General features: G+C 41.3%; 1 protein-coding gene across 4 annotated transcripts in view; it reads left to right on the top strand.

Annotated features, from left to right (window-relative positions):
• The first annotated feature begins 756 nt into the window (after positions 1-756).
• The window catches only part of ASPH (aspartate beta-hydroxylase), a 232,648-nt gene continuing 208,177 nt past the window's right edge, over positions 757-25,227 (top strand). For all 4 annotated transcript variants that reach the window (XM_047841783.1, XM_047841784.1, XM_047841782.1 and 1 more), the window contains exon 1: positions 757-1,128. In XM_047841783.1, coding sequence (XP_047697739.1) covers positions 990-1,128 — 139 coding nt within the window. In that variant the 5' untranslated portion in view covers positions 757-989. The remainder of the gene's footprint in view (positions 1,129-25,227) is intronic.

Below are 25,227 nucleotides of genomic sequence, written 5' to 3'. Positions count from 1 at the left end.
ACTCTGCGACTGTACACGAGGGGACCCACGGTTGGGGACACCAAGGAAAGATGACTGTAGGCGTGAGCCCAGCAGACGGAGATTTCAGAGAGAGGGCGCTCTCCAAGGGCAAGAAAATGAACTTTTTGTTTCACATCTACACTTGCGCCTTTAACTAAGAGTCTCTGAAAATACCGATGGCACAAATTGAAGTCCTGCTTTAAAACCCAACCGATCAGTCCCCTGTGACGTAGGCATCGAACTACTCCTAACATCACCGTTTCAAAAATGGCTTAATACTACCACTGACAGGAAACAACTCTTTCGCAAGAAGCGGGACTGCATTCCTGGGTGTCCGGGCGTACAGTCAAGTGGGACGTGAACAAAATTCGCAGAGCAGGGCCTGGAGGCCGCGCGCTGGGTGTGAACGCAGCACACGTGTCCGCCGTCCCCGCCTCCTCGCCCCGCCCCATCCATCCCGATCTTACAGGGTCCGCCAACGCTCGCGAGAGCCCTCTTGGCTTCCACGTTTGCCACGTTCCAAAGGACCCAGACAGCCTGGAAAGTCGAAGGCGGCTCGCGCTCACAGGCGGCTGCGACGCTCCAGAACAGCCCCAAGTCCGCAGGGGGCGGGGAAGCACGGCAGGGTCCCACCCTTTCGCAGGAGCCGTTGTGATTGGCTGGCACCCCCGTCACTCAGCCTCCCCGAGGCGGGGAGGAGGCGGGGCTCGGGCGGGAAGGGGCGTGACCGAGGTGGGCCTGTGAGCCGCGCGCTCTCGCCTGGGGAAGGAGTCACAGGTTCGGCGCACGCGAGTGCTGGGCGCGCGCAGCCGGCACGCGGGCGAAAGTCCTCGGAGGCGCGGCGGGCGGTGCCGAGACCCAGGCGCAGCTGCAGGAGCGGCGGCCCGCACCCGCTGCAGCGCCGGCCGCCGTCAGCGGCCCCCGCGCCTCTGGTGTCCCGGCCCACTGAGGGAGCCCCCCACCCCTCACCCGTTTCAGTAGTGCGCGCAATGGCCCCGCGCAAGAATGCCAAGGGCGGCGGCGGCAACAGCAGCAGCGGCAGCAGCAGCAGCAGCAGTGGCTCCGGCAGCGGCAGCCCGGGCGCAGGCACCAGCGGCGGCAGCAGTAGCAGCCCGGGGGCCCGGAGAGGTCAGAGGAGGCGTGCCGGGGAGGGCGAGTGGGGCCCCCTGGGAGGAGGGGCCCGGGCGGCGGGAGCTGCGGTTCCAGTTCCCCGGATCCCGCCGTGCATCTCCTCCATCCTCCGCGTCGCTCCTCCTTTTGGCGCGGGGCGGAGGCCGCGCCCGGTGGGCAGGCGGGCGGACCCGAGGGGCCGGGCGGAGCTGGGTCCGCGGCCTTGGGTTGGTCGCGCCGGGGAGCCCCTTCCCGGCTGACCCCTCACCTGCAGGGCGCCGCCGGGAGGGAGGTGATTGATCTGCTCTTGCTTGGCTTTGCGTGGAATGAAAGATGGGAGTGAGGGAGCCAATCTATCTACCTTTTTGCCTTGCACATTTTGGAGAGTTTGGACACGAGCCAAAGTCGGAGAAAATAAGTTCCTGCCAAACCAGCAGCTTTTAAGAGCAGCTCAAAGAATAATACTCCTGTGTGTGTGTGTGTGTGTGTGTGTGTGTGTGTGTGTGTGTGTGTGTAGGCGGGGGGGGGGGGGGGAGGGAGTGATTTGAATGTACTTGCAAATTATTTTCAATATTTTTGCCTTTATGTAGCTTTCTTAACATGCGTTGTAGTTGCCTTTAACTTATCGTAGAATACCGGGTGAACTTTGCTATTTTTTCACTTTGTCTTCTCTTTCTTTAAAAAAATATGTTGGGTATTCACCTTTTTTCCTCCATGTGCTTACCCAGCAAAGAGAACAGTGCAGATGTTTTAAATCTGTTTCATCTCATATTTCAGTGGTTCTCAGTTTCTTTTATACTTCCTTGACTCACTTAGGATTTTGAAACTGCAATACACATGTGTAGGACTGCGAGCAGATGACCGTTTTGAAATGATTTAGACTTTTTGTTTCTGAGGTCTACACATAATCGTTTCATACGTAAAGAAAATAAATCAGATGACTATAGTCATGCTTCAAAGAATTATTTTTTAAATAGCACTTACCACTTTGTGAAAGTATCTTATTTTCCTGTGTATTGTCTTCCTGTCTTACCGCCTCCTCTTGTTCATTCCTATTCCCAACTCCTAGAATAGTCCCGGACCGTAATAGATGCTCAATAAATATTTAATTAATGAGTGAATGAATAAATTTAAATGGTGAACGTAATGCAGTTAAAGTCATTGCACAAACTTAGACTCTAAAAGCTAATGCTTGTATTGTAAATGGAAAAAGATACGCACAATTTGAAGTTCAAAGAAAGCATATTAGGGGGACCTGGGTGGCTCCGTTGGTTGAGTCAGACTCTTGATTTTAGCTCAGGTCATGATCCCAGGGTTGTAGAAACTATTTAAGATTGTCTCCCTCTCCCTCTCTCAACCTCTCTCCTCTCTCTCTCTCTCTGCCTGTCTCCCTCTGCCTGTCCCCTGCTCCTGTGTGTGCTCTCTCTCTCTCTCTAAAATAAAAAAAATTAAAAAGAAAGCATATTAATTCACTTTTGACATAAGTTTGTGTTCCATTGTCACTTGTCCTTAAATGCCGGCCAGTGCTTAGATGGGCAGAAGAGTAGATGAACGGTCCCGGGTGGCTTTGGCTACCCATGAAAAAATTTCCAAATGAGAAGAGCCTAAACACCAAGCAGTAGCACTGATGAACAAGACTGTTAGTTGTTAATTGTTAATGTTAACTGTTGTCAGAAGTTTTCTGTAGCTGTTTACAAGCGAAGCACATCTTTGTTCCATTTTACCCTTCAGACTCATGGGTAGAGAGGGCTGATTGCATCTGAGGAAGTGACTGTAGATAGACTATTACTGGGTTAGAATTAGTACTGGGGAATGTATATTGTGTTCCCACCTCTACTGGTTCAATAACTGAACCAGTTTTATTTTTTTTTAAATTTATTTATTTTGAGAGAGAGAGAGAGAGAGAGAGAGAGAGAGAGAGAGAGAGAGGGAGAGAGAGAATCCCAAGGAGGCTCTGTGCTGTCAGCACAGAGCCTGACGTGGGGCTCAAACTCACGAACCCCGAGATCCTGACCTGAGCTGAAACCAAGACGCTTAACCGACTGAGCCACCCAGGCACCCCACTGAGTGAGTTTTAACAGACAGATAATAAGTTTAGGAAATGTTACGACCTAAGTTAATATATTCTGACTTTCATATTCAAATATTTAAGAGCCAGCCCTGTTCATATTTGAGGCTATGTAGCCTTTTAAGCATTGTTCACACTGATTTCATAATTGTCATGGAAAGACCTGGTATGTAAAAAAGAATATGTAAAAGAGAAAAGTAACTATATTACAGAAACAAAACACAAAACATTTAAAAAGTTGATATTGGGGGTCTTGCATGTTACGTGAGGAGTATTCTTTTTCTGTAACCATATTTTGTAGTTAATACAGACTTCTGACTGTGGGCCAGGTACAACCACTGGACATGGAAACAAGGATTCTTTCAGCCTTAAGCAGTTACACTACAGTGTGAAAGTGTGATCCTGTTTATATTGTTTGCTTACAGCAGGTTATACCTGAAACATTAAGCCCACTTCCTTTTTGTTGCCGTGTTTATTGAGTCACTGAGGTATAGCCGTGGATTCTCAAACTGTTCTCATCTGCTGGGGAAATCATAGAAGCTGAAGAAACTTTAGCAGTGGCATTACTGTAAAGCCCATTCAGTTCCCTTCTCTAACTTTATAGATGAGGAAATTAATTTCCATAAAAGTTGTATAATTCATTAAAGGTTGCGTGGGTCTTGGGAACCCAGCTAGTTAATGGAAGATCCAAGGCTAGAACTCAAGTTTTCTGTCATTCGTTCACTAGACCATGGTACTCGAATTGTGGGTCCTCTAATTTGGGAGATTTTATGGGAATTTTAGAGTTGAAATAGACCATCCATTTCCTTCTGCAGATCATCTCTTCCTTTCTGGCTGTGTCTGTGGCATACTACAATAGTTTATCTAATAAATGCTTTTTTTTCACATCACCAATTGAATTTGACTAAAATTGTATTTGAAATAGTTCATTTAAAATCTTAATTTGAGAAGGAGTACATGGGCTCAAATAGTAAGTTTTTTGAGATGTTTTGCATTGACAGTCTCAGGTTGATGACATTGGTCACATTAAACATTGTTTCTTCAATTTTTGTATAAAAGTATGGGGGGAGGACTTTGAAACATGCACTTGAGGGAAAAAGTGATTCTCTGGCCTTCTCTCTTTCTTTGTGATCATTTTGTTGACAAGTGATGTTTAGGACATAGGGGTTTACAGAGCAGATTTTTTATTGACGAGTGACGTTTAGGATGTAGGGGGTTTATAGAGCAGATTTTATTGACAAGCAATGTTTAGGACGTAGGGGTTTATAGAGCAGAGTTTTTAAAGCAACTGTCTGCTTTTCAGACATCTTCGACTTAAATTGAAAACTAATAAAATGTCTAGTTTCATACAGAGCTCAATTTTACCTTTTCAGTTTTACTCTTTAAAATATAAAATAAACATGAGCAAAGTGGAGATACTGCCTTTAACTAGCATATAAAAGTTTAACTTGCCAGTTGGGGCCAGGGGAAACCTATTTCAGATTTATTGATTGGAACATTTTTGGTTAGGAAGGATCACGATGGCCTTTTGGGCTTAGTTTGTAGCTTACAGACACTGGTACGTGTAGTGTTTTTGTTTGGTTAGCTTTTCCTTTTTGAGGATCATTAAGTCTTTCCCTGTAGCTTCTTGTAACATACTAGAGGGATGTAAACATCTGTTTGTCTAGTCGTGTCAGGCTAGTACATTACCCTTTACCGGTAGATGTCACTGTAGAATATGTTTTGCTCTTTCAGTTTGAAGTTTCAGATTATATAACACCGCTTAGTTTTTTCATTTAGTCAGTTCTGTACATATTCAGAAGTATTGATGGACAGCAACTTAAAGACTAGTAGCCATTGAACTCAAGGTCTCTAACAGATTTTGAAATTCAGTAGTTAGAGTTGGCTGCTAGTGGCAGTATTTAGCTTATCTTAGAATTAAGTGCATTCGTGTATTATCTGTAAAATGTATGCATTCACAGATTCACTTGATGGATACTAATCATTTAGAAATTTGCTCTTTCTTCTTTCTTTCATTCTTTCTTTCGTTCTTTCTTTCTGTATCTCTTGGACTACTCAGTTAACATAGACACATTGCTGATTGCATTCTGGCTCCCTTGAATTCAGAGGCCTTCATGAAATTCCCTTTCTTTATCCAAATGTTATCAGTTAGGGCCAGTTGCTTAACCCTCCCTTAGTCATTCTGGGATGAAAAGATAGCAAGGCCGTAACTCTTCTCCTGCAAGAACTGGGTGCTAGTTTGTGTCCAGTTGCACGGCATTCTGTTCAGCCTGGTCAGATCATATGAAACCAAGTACTAAAAGATGTTCTGAGGGAATTCTTGAACACATTTTTAAAAGAACAAACATATTAACCTGTAGGAAGTAAAAGGAGAGAGGTCTATTTTAGTCTTCTTTAAAATCCCTTGTGGCAGAGAGATTACTAGAAAAGGAGAAGTTTTCATTTTCTGCTAATTAGCAACAAAGTAACTTGGTAAAAAGCTCAAGTGGTTTGTCTATCTTATTTTTAGTTAGTACAGAAGTTTAACCCCTGAGGTCGCTGATCCCAGTAGAATAAGTAACTTTTTTTTTTCTTTTTTCTCTAGAAAGGAATGTACGTTGGGAGTCTATTAACCTGGATTTATGTCCATTTAAGACCTGTATAGCTAGTCTCTCTCAGAATCTCTTATCTCGGTCTCTCCAGATGGGAAGAATTCTTCTCTCTTTTCATTTCATAGTTGTAAAAGCCATCAAACCAATCTTCTGTGCCTTTGTGTTTCTCAGATACTTTCATTAAAGTGTCTCTAGTGGTAAGGGTGGTCAATATAAGGCTGCAGAGCTAAGCAGGTCATTGCGTGCTTGCATTTTTTTATGATTGAAAAAGAAATCATTTTCTAATATGTTCTGTTAGCACATTTAAGTAGGATAGCTGTCCTAGCAATAGTGTTTATACTGTGGCTTGGAGTATCACCTGACACATTGTTTTCTGTCTCTGAGGGTGAAAGTATGCTCTTTGCACAGCAACCTTCGACTTGCTGATTTACTCTCCAATCCCGTGGAGATGTGTTACATTCTTTTATTATACTGGAGCTCGGATACATTTTAGTCTTTTGACACTACTCCAGCACACTGTTTTTTAATATGAAAATATGCAACTTTGTGTCTTAGAGACTTCTGCATCTCCTAAGTAGTTTGATTTCATTTTGTACTAAGTATCTTAGTACTAAGATCTTGTATCTTGTACTAAGTATCTTTTGTACTAAGATACAGAAAAAAAAGTTTTTAGTTAACTTCCCTTTAATAAAACTGGAATGTATTTAGAGCCCCTCTACAATTTACTCCAGTCTCTGGGGAAAAAGCATCAGTCACCTGTCGGGAGATATGGGGGTGCTTGGGTTCACTGTCATGTTTCAGTATCTGCTGCCGCAGTATCTGCTCAGCTCTCCCGCAGGAGTGTGAGTCTGTCTGGGTGGATTCGTGTCTGGTTCGGCCCCGGTCCTACAGTTCTGGCCATGTCTGCTACAAGACTCGATGTTCATTTCTTTGTTCTCTGTGTGTCAACTGTAGGCATATATTCTGGAGTCCCGTGCTTTAACCTTTCTCGTTCTTCTAGTAGTGCTGGGAGCCAAGATGGTATTTTCTTGTCATTCATTCATTACTTATTCATTTTTCTTAAATTTGATTCTCCTGCAGTGAGGGAGCTTCAGGCATTTGGTCTGCATTTTGTATTTGTTTTTCAGGGGTGTGTCTTAGTTACCTTTGGCTGATGTTATCTTTTACTGGGAAATCACTGAATGCAGTTTAGTTCTCATCAGATTGATGACACTTGAGGACACATTTGCTACACTTAAGCTGTTAGACTCAGGAAGTTTTGAATTTACTTGGTGAATAAATCTTTTAAAAAAATAGCGAATCAGAACTTTTGAAGGATTTGGGCTGGTCTTTGGCGCCCTGTGAGATCCAGGTGGCTTTGCCGAGTCATTCTGGCTGTAGTAGAACTGTCATCATCTGCCATAGATGCTCTCTGTGCTCTAAAGCAGATGGGGGTGGTGAGTCAAGTGGGGCTAGGGTGGTGGAGGAGGGGTGTCTAGTTAAAGCAGAGTGGAAAGCACTATTGCAGTACTTGGAGAAATGCCAGCACTTCTCTCCCACAAATGTGCCTGCACATTTAACCCAGTGACTCATTCTGTACGGAAGCCAGGCTTCATTTTAAAGTGAGAGAATATTGTTTGATAAATAACCAGTATGGTGTAAACTTGGTGTTGTTTTGATGTTATGCTTTCTCACTTGTTTCTTAAGGGAAAAAAATGAATTTATTTGTTTATTTTGAGAGAGAGAAGGAGAGAGTGTGAGTGAGGGAGGGGCAGAGGGAGAAGGGAGAGAGAGAATCCCAAGCAGATTCCACACTGTCAGTGCAGAGCCCAACATAAGGCTCGAACTCACAAACCATGAGATCATGACCTGAGCTGCGATCAAGAGTCAGACGCTTGACTGAGCCACCTAGGTGCCCCTAACTTCTGTTTCTTGTTTATCATGTCACTGATATACATAATTCCCTCCCCTCCTCCTCCTCATTTTTCACGCTGTCTTATATTTCACTTTTCCTGAAAACTTATACCGGAAAGCCCTTTGGCCTTAGGTTCACATGTAAATTTTATCTAGGAGCAGTTAATAAAAATCTGTGTTGTAAATATTTGTTGAAAGTGTATCTAACATGTAACTTCACTTTTCCATTCTTTGAATCAAGTTGCTTCGAATGATCGTCACTTACTGAGTTCTATAAATTAATTCATCCTTTTTGTCAGTGAGCCATCTCGCTAACTTCTAGAATTCACATATTTCTATGTACTGTTCTTTAAAACTCTCTCTCTGAAATATTGCATGTTTTAAGACCTATAAATAGGTATAAAGAGTAATGCAGTGGGATATATCCACTATCCAGGTGAAGAAATAAAATGTTACCAAGTTCTCGGTTTCTCCTCTCCTGTGTTATCCCTTCCCAGCCACTCTTACACATTTTGTGACAATTATTTTCCTGTATTTCTTTATAATGTATAATATATAGGCATGCAGATAAATGTGTAATATAAGGTCATGTTGGACATTATATACTATGCATCCATTTGTGTAGATATACCTATCGTTAAAAGCCGTACATAAAAACTGCTTAAGAAGTTGGGGCGCCTGGGTGGCGCAGTCGGTTAAGCGTCCGACTTCAGCCAGGTCACGATCTCGCGGTCCGTGAGTTCGAGCCCCGCGTCAGGCTCTGGGCTGATGGCTCAGAGCCTGGAGCCTGTTTCCGATTCTGTGTCTCCCTCTCTCTCTGCCCCTCCCCCGTTCATGCTCTGTCTCTCTCTGTCCCAAAAATAAATAAACGTTGAAAAAAAAAATTTAAAAAAAAAGAAGTATATATACATGTGTACAAATGTAAATTTGTTTAGCACATGTGAACAGTTTTCTGAATAGGCTCCTACTTGGCATACTAGATTGGCACCATTTGTTTGGAATTCTACCAAATCTGGCCCTTTGTTTCGTGTGTATAGCTCCTCCCCGTATGAATGTGCCGGTTTTTATTCAGCCATCCTGCTGTCAAAGACCACTTTCCTTCTTTTCTGTAGTTTTCTTTTTTCAGACACTACTGCTCTGAACATTCTTGTAGCTACCCATCCCCTTGTGTATATGTGTATATGTCTGAGTGTTTTTCTAGATTGGGATTTTTGGTCATAAAAATGAGTATATTAAACTCAACTAGCTCCTGCCATCTAAGTGGTAGTATCTGTTCACACTCCCACTCGCCGAGGATACAGTTCCTTTTTGCTGCAACCACGTTACCAACACTTGGTGAGGTTTAATATTTGTACGTTTAGTGGGTACGAAGTAGTTATTTTGCGGTTTTACTTTGTGCATTTACTTTGTGCAGTTATTTTGTGCATTTACTTGATCCACAGTGAGATTGCTCCAGAGAACGGCGATTTGTGTTTCCTTTTCTGTGAATTCCTGTTCATATAGTTTGTCTATTTTTCTGGTGTTTTGTTGGTGTTGTTTTTCTTTGTTTTGTTTTGTATTTTTTATTTCGATTTGTAGAATTTCTTTTCTGTATCCCGACCCTTTTGATTACTTCTCCCAATCTGATTATTTGTCTTGTCATTTTCTATAGTATATTTTGTCAAACAGAATTTTAAGACTTTAATGTGTTAAGAATATCATTTTTACTTTATGGTTTGTACCTTTGTGCTTTAAGACATCCTTTCTAACACAGGGATCATAAACATTCTCTTATTCTAAAAATGTCTTAAGTTTTGTCTTTTCACATTTAGATCTCTAAACTACCAAGTGTAGATTTATTGTGTATGTTGTGAGGTAGAGGTCTGATTCAATATTTTTAAAAAAACGGATGATGAAAATTTTCTGCACCATCAGTTGAAGTGTCTTCTACGCTAATCTGCAGTATCCCGTTTTGTGTGTAAATCTGTGTGGCTCCGTTTTATTCCCAGTGTGTAGGAGCAGTACATCACTGAGCCACTCTGTAGTGTATCTGATCAGGCACGTGCTCTGCCTCGTCTTTATACCATTGTCCTTGCTTTTTATTCGGACCTTTCCGTGACCGTGACAATACCTTTTAGCATCGGCTTATTAAGTAAGTTTCATGAGAAATGCTTCAGGATTTTGACTGGAATTGTATTGAATTTATAGCACAACTTGAGGCAGGGCGCCTGGGTAACTCAGTCAGTTAAGCGTCTGACTGCGGCTCAGATAATGATCTCGTGTTTCCTGGGTTCGAGCCCTGCATGGGGCTCTGTGCTGACAGCTCAGAGCCTGGAACCTACTTCAGATTCTGTCTCCCTCTTTCTCTGCCCCTCCCCTGCTCATGCTCTCTCTCTCTCTCTCTCTCTCTGTGTTTCTCTCAAAAATAAATAAACATTACAAAAATTTTTGAAAAAAAAAACCAATTTGAGGCAAATATACATTTAGAATACCAGGTCTTTCTCTGCATGAACGTGGTATAATTTCCTATTTATTTAAGCCTTATAATTCATTTTTATAATCTTATCCAAAACTTACATACATCTTTACATTTAGCCTGGGTATTTCATATATTTTTATTTTTTAAACCAATATTTTATCGTCAAACCTTTAGATTGTGCACCCAAGTTACAAGAATTGTACAAGGACTCTACCACCTAGATTTTACAGTGCTTAGCATTTAATATATCTGCTTTACATTGTACTGATCAATTTATCTGTCTTTTTATGCTTTTCAGAGTAAGTGCTAGTCACCAGTACACCTCATCCTAAACGTTTACACGTGTCTGACATTAACTGGGGCTCAACATTTGTTTATGGGTTTTTTTCACCCCCTGAGGGAATGTTTGCCTATAGGGAATCACACAAATCTTAGTGTAGTATCCTCAAATGGTCTTTATAAATGTTTACATCTGCACGACCCAACCTGTTAAGACAGAATATGTCTGTCACCCCAGAAGATTCTCTCATGTCCCTTGCTAGCCACCACCTCTGCCTTCAGAGGCAATCATCACACTGTATTTTTTCACCAGAGGCGGGTGTTCTCTGTTCTAGAACTTTATTTTGTAAGTACTTTTTAAGTGTTCTTTGAGTCGGCACAGTTTAGAGGTTTACCCATGTTGCATGTATGAGTATCTCGTTGTGTTTATTGCCAACTAGTCCATTGTGTGACCGTAGCACAGCATGCTGACCTTTTCTTTCACTGGTGGACACGTGGGTTATTCCTAGTTTGGACTATTAGGAAGAGCATTCTGTGAATATCACAATATTGGAGGGTTTTTGGTTTTGTTTTTTGTGTTTTGTTTTCTAGTATGTCTTCATTTCTCAGAGTAAATACCTAGGAGAGGAATTACTGGGATTATAAGGTAGGTGTTTGTTGAGTTTTATAAAAAAAAGTGCCAGATTATTTTCCAGAGTGGTTGTACAATATATCTTGCACTCCCACCAACAGTGTGTGGGATTTCTGCTTGCTCTACATCTGCACCAGCATTTGGTGTTGTCAGTCTTCTTAATTTCAGCCATTCTGGTGGGTGACAGTGGCTTCTCGTTGTCGTTTAAAATTGCTTTTTGCCGATTTCCCTGAGGACTGGTGACATCATGTACTTTCCCTTGTGCTCATTGGTCATCTACATTATCTTCTTTTGCAAAGTTTCCATTTACCTCTTTTGCCTGTTTTTTTTCTTTTGCCTATTATCGCTTTTTTTAAAAAAAAAATTTTGTTATTGAGTCGTAATTTTTACATATTCTGGATAGAAGTTCTTTTCAGTTATATGTATTGCAAATCATTTCTCCCAGGCTGTAGCTTACCTTTTCCTTACTAGCATATTTTGAAAAGCAACTATTTTTATATTGATGTTTAGTTCTTAATTGGTTTTGCTTTCTGTATCTTACCTAAGAAACTTTTCTTATTTTCTTTTTCCTCTTTTTGCTTTTTTCTCCCTATTTTCAAGTTACAAAGCTATCCTGTTATATTTTCTTTTAGAAGTTTTGTAGTTTTTGTTTCAAGGTTCAGGTTTGTGATCCATTTCAGATAAATTTTGGATGAGTGTTATGTTTTTCCATTTGGATATTCAGTTGTTGTGGCATCATTTGTTGAAAAGACTTTGCTTTCATCATTAGATCGCTTTTGGTGCCTTGGTCAGAAAGCAAATGACAGTATAATTGTAGATCTGTCTCTGGGCACTCTATTCTGTCTTTTTGTTTTCTGTCTGTACCATGCCTTTATCACACACTCTTGATTAGTCTAGCTATATTGTAAGTCTTAAAATCAGGTAGTGTAGATCTTCCAACTTTGTTGTTCTGTATGAGCTGGCTCTGGATATGCTAGGTCCTTTGTATACCCATGTATATTTTAGAATCAACTGATCAATTTCTACAGACTAAAGCCTGCTACGGTTTGTAATTAGAATTCATGGGGGGCGCCCGGGTGGCTCAGTCGGTTAAGTGTCCGACTTCAGCTCAGGTCATGATCTCATGGCTTGTGGGTTCGAGCCTGGCGTTGGGTCTGTGCTGACAGCTCAGAGCCTGGAGCCTGCTTTGGATTCTGTGTCTCCCTCTCTCTCTGCCCCTCCCCTGCTCATGCTCTGTCTCTCTCTCTCTCTTTTTCTCTCTGTTTCTCAAAAATAAATTTAAAAAACTAAAAAAAAAAAAAAAAAAAAAAAAAAAAAAAAAAAAGAATTCATTGAACGTATAGACCCAGTATTGAGTTTTCTAAGTTTTCTAATCCCTGGCAGTGGAATAGATTCATTTATTGAGGCCTGTAATTTATTTCTGCTTTGTTTTGTAGCTTTTGGTGTTAAGATCTTACACATTTTTTGTTAAATATTTTTCTAAATATTTTATGCTTTTGATGCTTTTATATTGTATTTAAATTTTTTATTTTCCTGTTATTTCTTCCTAGCATATAGACATAGAACTTATATTTGTACCCATGTGACCTTGCAAAAATTCATTTATTTTATCAAAAAAGTGATTCCTTAGGATTTTTCTCTGTAAGTACCATGTCGTGTACGAATAGAGTTTTATATATTTTTTTCTAATCTGTGAATCTTTTATTTATTTTCTTGGCTGACTATGCTATCTAGGACCTACAATACAATGTTGAATAGAAATGATGTAGACATTCTGCCTTTGTTTATTATGATTTTAGTGGCAAAAGTGTTTGGCTTTTCACCATTAAGTATATAATATTATTTCTAGGTGTTTTACAGATGCTTCGTATTCGGTTGGGGTATTCCTTTGTATTTCTAGGCTGAGAATTTTGTCAAATAATTTTTCTCTAATCGAAATGATCCTGTGGTTTTTTTTCCCTTATTGTTAATGTGGTAAATTATATTTATTGGTGTATTTATTTATTTAATTTAGTGAGAGAGAATGCAAGCAGGAGACAGGGGCAGAGGGAGAGAGAGAGAGAGAGAATCTCCATGCTCAGTGCAGAGCCTGATGCACAGCTTTATCTCATGACCCTGGGATCATGACTTGAGCCAAAATCAAATCAAGAGTGTGATGCTCAACCAACTGAGCCACCCAGGCACCCCTTTATTGATGTTTTGAATGAGAAATCACCCTTGTATTCCTGGAATAAGCCTCACTTGGATGTGATATCTTGTGTATATTGTGCTTTCTTTGCTAATCTTTTGTTAACAGTCTTGTATCTGTGTTCATTGTGGTGTCTCTCCCAATTGGATGGGACTCCCCAAATATTGGGTCACCCTACAGGCTGGAAGCTTGTGGCATGGGTGGTGAAATGATTCACCCGAGGCAGAACAAGGAAGCAGCAAGCAGGCCAGCAAAGGAGAGACTGCAACATAGCAGTGGGTAGGGGCTGTATTTATTTCATTTTATTTTTTAAGTTTATTTATTTATTTGGGGGGGGGGGCGGGTTAAGAGCAGAGAGAGAAGGAGAGAGAATTCCAAGCAGGCTCCGTGCTGTCTGCGCAGAGCCAGACTTGGGGCTTGAACCCACAAACCATGAGATCATGACCTGAGCCGAGATCGAGAATCTGAGGCTTAGCTGACTGAGCCACCCAGGCGCCCTGGGTGGGAGCTGTATTTAAAGGGGGGAGGTGAGGAGTTATACGGATGTATGGAATTTTCCCTTTTTTGGTAACCATGCCTGGTAAGTAGTCCATTGGTTAGTAGGGCCTGTGGATATTTTGAGGTGGGTCACCTAATGGGCCTGTCTGGTATTCTGCTCAGTGGTTGCTGCGGATCCTTTCCACATTCCATTGTTCAAGCCTGTTGCCTAAAAGTAGCCTCCACATTCATGAGGCATATGGGTTTATAGTTTCCTCCTGCCTTCTCTTCTCTCCTTCTCCTCCTTTCCCCTTTCTCCCTGCCTTCCCTGGCTTGCCCTCTTCCCCTTACTAGGAATTATGATTAGTACTAAATTTTCTCTGCATCAGTGGTTTAATATTTAATTTATAAAATTTATATAATTGTTCTTCTATATTTTAACTGGTAAATTATAGCAATAGACATTCTAGTTTAAAACCAGTCTTACATTTCAGTGAAAAATTCAGCCTTGTAATAATACATATTTTTCATATTATTGGATTCGTTTTGTTACTATATCCATAAATAGGGGTGCCTGGGTGGCTCAGTTGGTTAAGCATCTGACTCTTGATCTCAGCTCAGGTCTTGATTTCAGGGTCATGAGTTTAAGCCCCACATTGGCCTCCATGCTGGGCTTGAAGCCTACTTAAAAAAAAAATCTGTATCTGTATCTGTGTATCTATATATCTATCTATATCTATATCTATATCTATATATCTATATCTATATCTATATCTATATCTATATCTATATCTAGGTTTATCTGTAAATAAAATTGACCTGTAATTTCCTTTGTTGGTGATGTTGTCTGGGTTATTCTACCACATAAATGAATTTAGGAGTATTTCCTCTTCTTCTGTTCTTTGGAATATTCTTTGGAATTTCTTTGGAATTTCTTCTATTCTTTTCAATAGTCTTAGGGGATTAGTAGAGCTCATTTGAACTTGTTTGTCATTTACCCACAATTAGAGACGGTATGGGGTAGGTTTCACTTTTTAAATGTTTGAATGACCATTTTAGTTTCTGTTTCTTGAGTCAGATTGGCTAGGGTACATTTTGTTTCTTCTTAGACATATTACCTTTATTAAAAAGTTTTCTGTCTGAGTTTTCAAACTTAGGGCATCAAATTGTTTATGGTTTTAGCTTTACCTTGTAAACAGAATACTGCTATTGCGTGCCTGCTATTACTTTGCAGTGAAATAAAGTTATTTAGAAAGGTCACTAAATATTAACTGTCTGTAAATTCGAGTTACTTTTTAGACAGAATTTTTTCTGAGCTTATTAAAGTGAAAAGTCTTTATAAAATAAATGGGATACTCTAATACCTGTGAGAAGGTAAACCATTTGGTACTGGTAATTTGGTTGGATTGACTTGCTCTGGTGCCCATTTTCCTGCTTAAATGGTAATTCAAGACTAGCACTGGATACGTTACTTTGTTCAGAACTGAAATTTCTTTGTGAGTAGAACATAATGCTTATTTGGGGAACGTTCAGCTTAACTTGATTGTTTTATGGGTTTTAACTACTCGGTCTATTTAGTTGTAAACAGTCCATACACCCGGAGGTCTAGGGTACCTGATGCAGATCTGAGATACAGTTACTGATGGGCTCTGTATCTCATATGAAGGTACCAGTAGATTTATGTGCCCTGTGTTTCCATTTCCCTTTTATTCTGTGAGATTATAAAGGTAGGGTGTTTTTAAGGTGAAATTAATGTATGTGAAGGTACAAAGCTCATAAAACAACTTGGATTTTTTTTTTTTCTTCTAGAGGTAGTACAGTATTTGTATCAGTACTGCAAATTTGCATTAGGCTACTTTTTCAGAATTCTGTTGTGATCAATGGGGCATTTAAGATGACTGAACTAGGACAGAGTAAGGTTGAGTAAGACTGAGTAAGGTAAAGAACTGTTCAGTAGCTCATATAAGTACTGATTTGGAATAAATGACATGCATTTGAGACCTTCCTCCTCAGCTGGCCCCTCGGCAATGTCTTGCAGTCCTTCTGTGTGTTCGTAGTTGACATTTACCCGTGTTTTCAGTAATAGCTATTTAAATCTTCAACAACTTGAGCTTCATACCTGACTACTTCCCATTGCATTTTGACAGATGACTTCCTCCCATTGTGTAGAGAAATCAGGGACATCCTCAAGAGTCTCTTATCTCTGGCATGATGGGTGGGGCTTGGCCTCTGAGGTGCTAGACTTGGGGAGCAGACTGAACACGAGGCTGATTTATATCCCTCCACCTCCCGAGTGAGGAGACAGGAGTCTGGGACCTCATCTAAGATGGCTGCAAAAGCCTGTTCAGTTGAGGCTCTTGGCAAGATATTGCTTTAATTTTGCACATGAGAGTATGCAAAGACTAAGCCCATGAGGTGTATCTTTAATGTGTAGTTTAGTATAGTCCCTATTCTTTCTTTAGACTTAGGAAGAGGCCCAGTAGGGTGGAGGGTGAGGGGAGATGAGCAGTACCACAGATAGAATTTAAAATCTTGGTAGTCGCAACCTTTATAGACCTCTGGGTTCCCACCTGTTTAAGAGAAGAGCAAAGACTGGGGCAGGAGCCCTGGGCCCCCACTGAGGGAACCTTCACTTCATTATAAAGGTGTGTCCACACCACTGAGCCATCACTTCTCTCCCCGCCGAGAGCTCTCCTTTTCTGCACCTTCTCGCAGCTTTTCCCCCTTTCTTTAGTTTCTCTCATTTAATGAAAACCAAAACAAAACACAAAAGCCTCCTTCTGGTCTGCCTCCCATACCCAGCCAGATGTCACAAACAGTAACCTGGGTTCCTTTTCTTCTCCTTTCCTTCAGGTCTTGCTGGGGTCAACAGAGGCTCCATTAACCGCAGATCCCCTGGGCAAGATCTTGTTCCTTTTCTGTAGCTGCTCGCTGAAGGGTGTCTTCCCAGGATTCTTTGCTTGGCCTTGTTCTAATCCTATGTGCACTAATGTGTGTTCTAATCCTATGCTGCACACTCTCTGTAGCTTTAACTACTGTCTATTGATGCTTTCCAACGCTTGCTGCTTCTGAGCTATCGACTTAAGTACTAACAATAACGACAGATGAAGAACCTAACTGCCCCTTCCTGAGTGCTCACTATATGTCAGACATTGTGTGCTTCTGTAACTTGGCATTTAATCCTTATAGTAATTCTCTGACTCTTCTTTTTGTAGGTAAAGAAATGGAAGCTTAGATTAATTTGTCAAATATCATGGAGCTAGTAACACTTGGAACTGGAGTTGCGATCCCAATTCCGAGTCTAAAGCTTCTTTCGTTGAACATTTTAGATCCTTTAGTGGTGGCTTAGATTACTTATAAGTGGCCCTATCTCATCCCTGGCATACCCACTTTGTAAAGTGGAAGCTAGGTCATACCCCTTCCTTATTTGAAAGCCTTGAGTACTTCCCCAAGTAGTCAAGATGCAGTTTAAATTCCTTAGCTTGATCTAGGGAGCACTTCATGATCTTGCCCCTCTTACCCTCTGTAGCCATTCTCAGCCTCACTGTCTGTGTTTACACTAATTAAGCCATATTCAGTCACTTTCTGTAGTCTCTGTATCTACACGTACTGTTTCTTCTGGGATAACTCCTCACTTTGTCTCTCCCTGCGCGACTCCTAAATATTCTTCACAATTTAGCTCCTTCATAGTCCTTCCAGTCCATTGTCTTCCCATAACCCGGGCTTTGTTGACCCCACACCCCCAAGCACAAGGTTCTGTAGCACCCTACGTATCACTATTTTAGCATCTTTATTCACTTATCGGTTCCTTCAGCAGAGGAAAGTGTGACCCAATCAGGCATCAGACTGGACTGGACCCAAGCACCGGCTCTGCCACTCATGGTTGACTTTTAGTAGGTCTTCAGACCTCTTTTAGTATCTTTAACTCTCTCTCCCATTTTAAAATAAAGATAACAGTACTTGCATCATAGTTAAAAGGATTGATGACAAAGTGTCACGTAGTAAGTGCTTCATTGATATGGTTGTTAAATATGGTGATAGTGATATTCCCCGTGAACAAAACATATTTTGTTTCAATATTTGTAATGATCTGTGGTCTTCTATTCTTGGCTTGATTGTAAGGGCAACATCTGTGGTAGGGACAGATACCAGACTGAAACTTCCATAAACAAGTAGGAATTTATTTCATTTCAAAAGATGTGATACGATCACACCAGATGTGGTACGATCAGTGGCTTGAAATGGCTTCAGGGACTCGCATTCCTTCTGCTTCTCCATTCTGATTCTCAGCCTACTTTCATTTTGAGGCTGGCCCCTCTCCTGGAGGTAGGAAGGTAGCTGGCGGCAGTTGAGGTTGCATGCTTCCTTGTTTCTGTTCGGTGGAAGGAAAGAAGCTTCTTTTTCTCTTTTGCTTAGACTGAGAGTCCTTGCACGCATTGCTTCATACTGGCTTAGGCCTGCCTAAGTCACTGGCTGTGGAGTGATTACCAGGATTGTTTAGATCAGGGTCAGCAGTGCCCATCATACAGTCGCCCTTGCAGCTTCTCAGCTGTGCCATTGGAGCACAAAACCGCCACAGACAACAATGTAAGCAGACAAATAACAGCTGGGTTCCAGCAAAATTTTGTTTATGGGTGTGGACATTTGAATTGCGTACCATTTTCTCATGTTAGTAAGTTTTTGTCTTTGATTTCTTTTCACTTGGTCTAGAAAGTGAAAAACATTCATAAGCTCATGGTTCATACCAAAGAGGGAGGTCGGCTGTCATTTGCTCATCCTGGTCTAGAGTAATCGGGAGGGTTGAGAGAGCTACTCTTAATGTTTATGTAGGTAAACAGCATGTTTTGTTTTCTTTTTAACTCTAGTGCTTAAATGATTGCCTGTGTGTAGTAGGTAATTAATATTGGAATGAACAAATACAGGTAAAAACCTTCCTTCCAGTGGACCAAAAGGACATTGAGGACAGGTGCTGTGTTTTTGTGTATTCTACATTGCCGTGAATATAATAAGCTGCACATATCATGCATTGCATGGATGGATTTTTTTTTTTCCAGGTTGATGTTATGGGCAAGAGAGCAGATAAAAAATTCCTAGTGAAGTTGTAAGTGTTGGAGCTGAAGAAAAAGAACAGAATTATTAGGGGTGTGCATTCTTCGCTGATGTGGAGGATTGTTTAAATAAGTCAGGTCTTTTAATAGGTTCTGTTTAGGCACTGGCACCACACTAATAGTTCCCCCAAGGTAGTAGCTACACCCACGGAAGCCATCCCCATCCCTCGTATTCTCATTGGCAGTTTGCATTCTGATGGGGAAGAAGGTTCCACAGCTATTTTATTTGTTCTGCATTTTGTGAAATTAGAAAAGCTCGCTTACTTTGGAAGATGCTGATTTTCCCATCACTTTACTTTTAGATGTGACTCAAAGACAGGCCAGAATTATTTACTGAATAATGAAATTCTGCCCTTTTTTTTGTTTGTTTGTTTTGGCTTTTAAAATTCCTTTAGAAGAATTATGAACATTTCCTCTTTGAGTCAAGATAATGTTTTGTCAGTTTTGATTAAAAATTAAAAAAAATATGAAGTGAACAGAGCTAACATTTATAAAGAAAACTTTGGGGGGGGGCGCCTGGGTGGCTCAGTTCATTGAGCATCTGACTCTTGATTTCTGCTCAGGTCATGATCCCAGGGCTGTGGGATTAAGCCCCATGTGGGGCTTCACATGGAGCATGGAGCCTGCTTGGGTCTCTCTCTCTCTCTCTCTCTCTCTCTCTCTCTCTCTTTCTCTCTCTCTCTCTTTCTCACCCTCTCCCTCTCCCTCTCCCTCTGCCCTTCTCCCCAACTTGCGTGTGCTCTCTCAAATAAAGTGAAATAAATTAATAAAATAAAATAGAAGAATTTGGAACAGATTGTACCTTAGAATGCTGTATCCTTAAAATTCAAGACTATGATTCTTCCCAAATGATTATTTTTATCCATATGGGATATATACCCTGACATAGTACTTAGCAAAATGAATTTTTAGTTTATTTTTATTTGATTTTCTCCTTCACTGGGGTTGTAGGCTAAGTGGCCTCTCTTGTTCATTGTTGTAGCATAGGGTAGGGTTTTCAAGAGTATTTGTTGAATGAATGAATATTCAGATGTATGGAGAAAACCTTTTTAAAATATACCATCCTGTGATTTTTATTGCTTTGTGTCTTAAAATCCGTATTAGTTTATAAAGCTGAAATGTCTCTGTTTCCTGATCTGTATGACGTAGACTGGAGATGTTGCATTGAGGGCAGTATTTTTATCCAGGACGCTGTTAAAACTACTTGCCCACTGCCACAGGAGAGGCCTCACCCGTTCAGAAGGACAGCACCTGTATAGCGTACCTGTGCCTTCTGCCTGAACATTAGCATCTCTGTAACTTGTGTGGGCTTTGGGGCTTCAGCCTTTTTATTGAGTCAGATCTTACTGGGGTCGTACTCCCGTGGACCTTCAGCAGCAGACCGGTTTCTCTGGAGTGTCACCGAGAGACCAGCATTGGAACAGTGTCCTCTGCAGTGCCACCTGAGCTCAGGACAGTGGGGCGCTTGGTGACTTTTATTCAGGCAGGGGAAGGGGGGGGCGCATCTGGCAAAGCTGGAGCTGAGGAAGTGTTTGTGGAGGGAGTTTAGAGCAAAATGGGTCAGCCAGAGTAGACTTACGTGACATCTGCCAACGGAGGATGCCATTGACCGTTGCTTCGGTTTCGAACTGGGGTGGGATCAGGAGGAGAGGGGCAGACTTGGAGTGTGCAGCAGGGTGCCGGCTGTTGATGAAGCTAATGAAGCTGACCGGGTTCTGGCTGGAGCTGCCCCATTTCTGTCCCTCCCCCAGCACCGCTGTCTGGTCTGGTTTGGTTTTTAAAGTACTCGTGTATGTTACATTTGCTGTACGTGTAGATGGGACGAAAGTAATTCCTATTCCTATTTTTAGATTCTTGTGGGAATCCCGTGGAACTTGTCCAGTGAAGTCACCGAGGGCTTGCTGTGCTCCAGGCCCCATGCTCGGTGGGGAGAGAACACAGCAGGCCAGTCTAGCACCACGCCTCTGGGGATGCTGCTGACCTGTGGGCGGCCGAGCTATAAATACTGGTTGAATCAATGAGCTGTGCCTGAGCAAGGAGTAGGGAAAGGAAGACTAAACTGAGAATGATCTGAGGCTTTTGAAGACCCCAGACCCCAGACTCCAACTAATGTTTTCTGGGTAGTTAACTTTTGGGGAATCGGGACAAGTAGAAGACGTGGCAAAGACCCCCAGAGGACAGACGGCCCGTTCTTATTAAAGGAAGCCGGGTTCAGGGTAACTAAACCGAAGTCTCATGGCACCCGTAGGCAAATTCTGGGATTAAAAATTATTTTTAAGCACCCAGAAAAGAAAGCCTTGAAGACTGGGAGACACTACAGGTTTATCAAGATTACTAAGTTACCAAGTAACTACAAGTTACTAAGAAAACCAGAACTGCTTGTGCATTTTGATAAGCTTTCCAAATAAGTGGTCAGGACACAATCTTGATACTTTTCCTGATTTCACCAAGGTATTTAACACCATCTCTGAAAATCCACCTGTGCCAAAGATGGCAAAACATTGGGGGACTGTACCCACGGAGCACTGATTTAATGGGCACGTGTCAACTTCAAGGGAGCCCCACCCACGTAATGCTTGTTACATTTGTGGGTGACACTAAGTACTGAGGGAAACCTAATGCCAGGAGGGAAGAACACACTGCAAAAGAACAGCCTGGCTGGGAAGGTGGACTTTACTGGGGTTAGCATGGTATTTGCAAAATAAACTCACCGTTGAGGACAAGCTGGGAGAAGCTTGAAGTAGGAAGTATTTTTTTTTTTTTAAGGTCTAGTATTTTGTTTGGGTGTGGTTGTTTTAATTGCTTTTAGTCTCAGAGGGAGTTGCCTGCATCATGTGACTGAGGAAGAGTCCCCTTCAGTATTTGCGTTCTTGGTGACCAGAGTGAGGGAGGTGAAAAGCCCATTGTGTTGGGTGGGCTGCCTCTGGAATTGTGGCTTCAGATGAGGGGGCTGCTGTTAAGGAGACAGTGATGGAGGACTTCTTGGAGGAGGAGGAGCTTTCGGTGAGGTCCTTGGCTGAGGGCGTGTTGACACTAATGTGAGGAATGGGTGAAAATGCGGGGGATGGCTGGTCTGGACTACAGAGTCCTCCTGGGGGACATCACCATTTCCAAGGGTTTGAGCAGCTCCTGGGGGGCAGAGGAGGTAGGCTTACTGTCCCAGGTGAATTTGAGGCCCAGGTGGGGCATCTGGTGGAAGATGTCCAGCAAGCAGATGGAGGCTTGTGAGTAGAACTTGCCTGCAGGAGACGTCCAGGTGGAGACAGCTTCCCCGCTTCTTACTAACTTTGAGACCAGTGGCTGAATTGGGATCCTTTGCATTACTACTTTGTTGAGGACTTGGTCCTGAACTTCTTTGATCTTCTTTTCTAAAACCCGTCTAATTTTGTTTTTATTTTTATATTTTTCCAACTTTGTTTTGAAACTTTAAACCTATACAACAGCAAAAAGATTTTGTACGTTGAAAGACTTGCATACTGTTTGCTTGGATTTACCAACCGTTAGCTCTTTGCCGCATTTGCTCCGGGTGTGTGTTTATCTGTCTTCCTTTTCCTCTCTCTCGTTCTTAGGAACTCTTTGAGAGTAAGCTGTAGTCATCATAACAATTTAACTCACTTAACTAATTCCCCATGTTTCTCCTAAGGACAAGGACATTCTCATACATAACCACTGTAGAATTCTCCAACTCAAGAAATTATCTAAATGCACTCCGTCTTCAGATTTTTTTTAGTTGTTTCTGGAAGCATCTTTAAAACTTGAAGCTTTTTTTTTTTTTTAATTGGTAACTTATCCAGAATCCAATCAGGAATTAACTTGGGAGCTCGCTTTTAACATTTCAGGCTCCTAGCCTTAAGCATCTGGAGCATTGGATTCTTTAGGACTAGAATGGGCCTGGAAATCTATATTTTCCCAACTTTTTAATATGAAAACATTCAATCCTTTAAGACTGTTGCAAGAAAAGTTCATTTAGATTCACTCGTTGTTGGTATTTTGATGTGTTTGCATTCTCTGTTTCTCTAGACACACACAAAGATACTGTTTTATGTATTTATGCATTTTGCTGCTGAACCATTTGAAAGTTAAATCGTAATGCTTCACCTCGTAATACTTTAAGTCATAATAACATTCTTCAGCGTGTTCTTCCTAAGAACAAGGATATGCTCCAGCATAACCACCATGTAATTATAATGCTTAGGAAATTTAACACTGCTGTAGTATTGTTATCTAATATAAAGTCCATACTCAAGTTTTCCTAATTTATTCCAGTAATATCCTTTAAGCTGACCCTCCAGCCCACCTTTCAGTTCTTGATGTCTATTTTACATAAAGATTTTTAAAATTATGTTTCCCCCCACAAAGTCTCACAGGTAAACTATATGCCTTCTCACTAAAACGTGTTGTTTTTGTGATTTTCTAAAGATTTTACTGGGTGTACAAGGTGAAGATTACAGTAAAGAAACCTTCTGGTTTCCTCAGTATTCTGGTAATTTAAATTTGTGAGTCATGAAAAGTTGGGGGGAAACATACAAATAATTGCACAGGTAAACTTGTTTTTGAAAAAAAGCTAAGGGTTCAAGTGTTGGTGGGGCTGTTGGGTGGCAGAGGAATTAGGTTTATTCCATCCCCATGAATTTGAGGGGAAAATAACTGGCTTAGAAACATTTTTGTGACTCATTATATCTAGTGAAAATATTCCTTAAAGCTCTCAAAATTTCTCTTGCTTTTACTCTCTGTTATACCTGCCACTAAACAACATTTAGTCAAGGTATCTCTGACCTGGCCTTTGACTTTCTGACCTTTCTTTCCCTGGGCACAGAGTTTGAGCCAGTGACGGAGCTTCTGTCAGGGACAGTATGTCACAGATCCAGTAATTAAGTGTGAGCACTGGAATGGATGTCACATTTCAGAATGTGAAGCATGGAACCCTGTTAAAGTTTAAATAACATTTTCCAATTCGGTGATATATAAAGAATGAGTAAATAATACATGAGACAGCATCAAATTAAAGGTTTTTCCCATCAAAAGATGCTTTAAGAAAATGAATACGAAAGTTGTAATCTGGCAGAAAATTTTGTAACACATAGATCTATTAAAGGACAGGTGTTTAGGAAATATAAGGAACTCCTGCAATTCAGTTTAAGAAAGCGTTAGAAAAAATAGACAAGTGTGCAAAAGACTTGAACAGACAGTTCACAAAAGATGATAAATGGTCAGTAAGCACATGAAGAATGTGCTCAAACATTGGTCTCAGGAGAATGCAGATTAAACCACAGTGAGACACAACTGATAGTAGTCAGAATGGCCAGCGTTGAAAAGACTGACAATACCAAATGTTGGCAAGATCCTAGAAAAGACCCCTCATACGTTCTTAGTAGGTTTATAAAATGGTAGAACCACTTTGGCGAAAGGTCTGGCAGTTGCTTATAATTCTGAATATACATGTGGCCCCTGATCCAGTAATTCCAAGTGATTTAGCACAAGAGAAATGCAAGCATGTTATTTCCTATATGCGAACAATAGTCTTGTATGAGAGTATTCCAAGTAACTTTGCTTGTAATAGTCCAAATGGGGAATAGTCCAGGTTTCTACCAGTAGTAGAGTGGCTACATTCTAATATACTCTGGTATGTTTATACAGTGGAGTACTACTGAGCAACAGAAAAGAATGAACAGCTTCTACACAGAACGTGCTTGGCTCTCTGGAACGTAACGCCAAGGGAGGGAAGCCTTACACAAACAAGCACATATTGTGTGCACACATAGGCAAAACCAGGGGGAAAAAGAAGGAAGAACAAAGGGTCTGCCTCTGGGGTTGGGGTTGGGGTTGGGGTGGAAGGTGATTGGAAAGGGCCAAGAGAGAACTTATGGGTGGTGTTAATCTTCAGTGTCTTGACAGGGCTTTGGGTTACACAGTGTGTATTTTTGTGAAAACTCAGAGTGTCCACTTAAAATGAGAGTGTTTCATTTCATGTAAATTTTACATAAAAAATGGTAAAGAATGGGGCGCCTGGGTGGCTCATTCGGTTAAGCGTCTGACTTCGGCTCAGGTCACGATCTCATGGTTTGTGAGTTCGAGCTCCCGTCGGGCTCTGTGCGGACGGCTCGGAGCCTGGAGCCTGCTTGGGATTCTGTGTCTCCCTCTCTCCGCTCCTCCCTCACTCATGCTCATCTCTCTCTCTCTCTCTCTCTCTCTCTCTCTCTCTCTCTCTCTCAAAAATAAATAAAGCTTAAAAAAATTTTAAAAAATGGTAAAGAAATATAAAACTGTAGGTTATGATAGAAGCTGAAGTACTTAGAGGAGGTGAACCAGTGTCTACAAGTTATCTTGAAATGTATTACATATAAAATAGGTTAGTAGATGGATATAGAGGGATGAATTGACATGCCAGAAACATTATAATAAAGTGTTCATAGTAGAATCTAAG

The sequence above is a fragment of the Prionailurus viverrinus genome, chromosome F2 (assembly GCF_022837055.1).
Source record: "Prionailurus viverrinus isolate Anna chromosome F2, UM_Priviv_1.0, whole genome shotgun sequence".
Classification (NCBI taxonomy): Eukaryota; Metazoa; Chordata; class Mammalia; order Carnivora; family Felidae; genus Prionailurus; species Prionailurus viverrinus.
The sequence above is the reverse complement of the archived record's forward strand: the minus strand, read 5'-3'. Positions and strand labels throughout refer to the sequence as shown.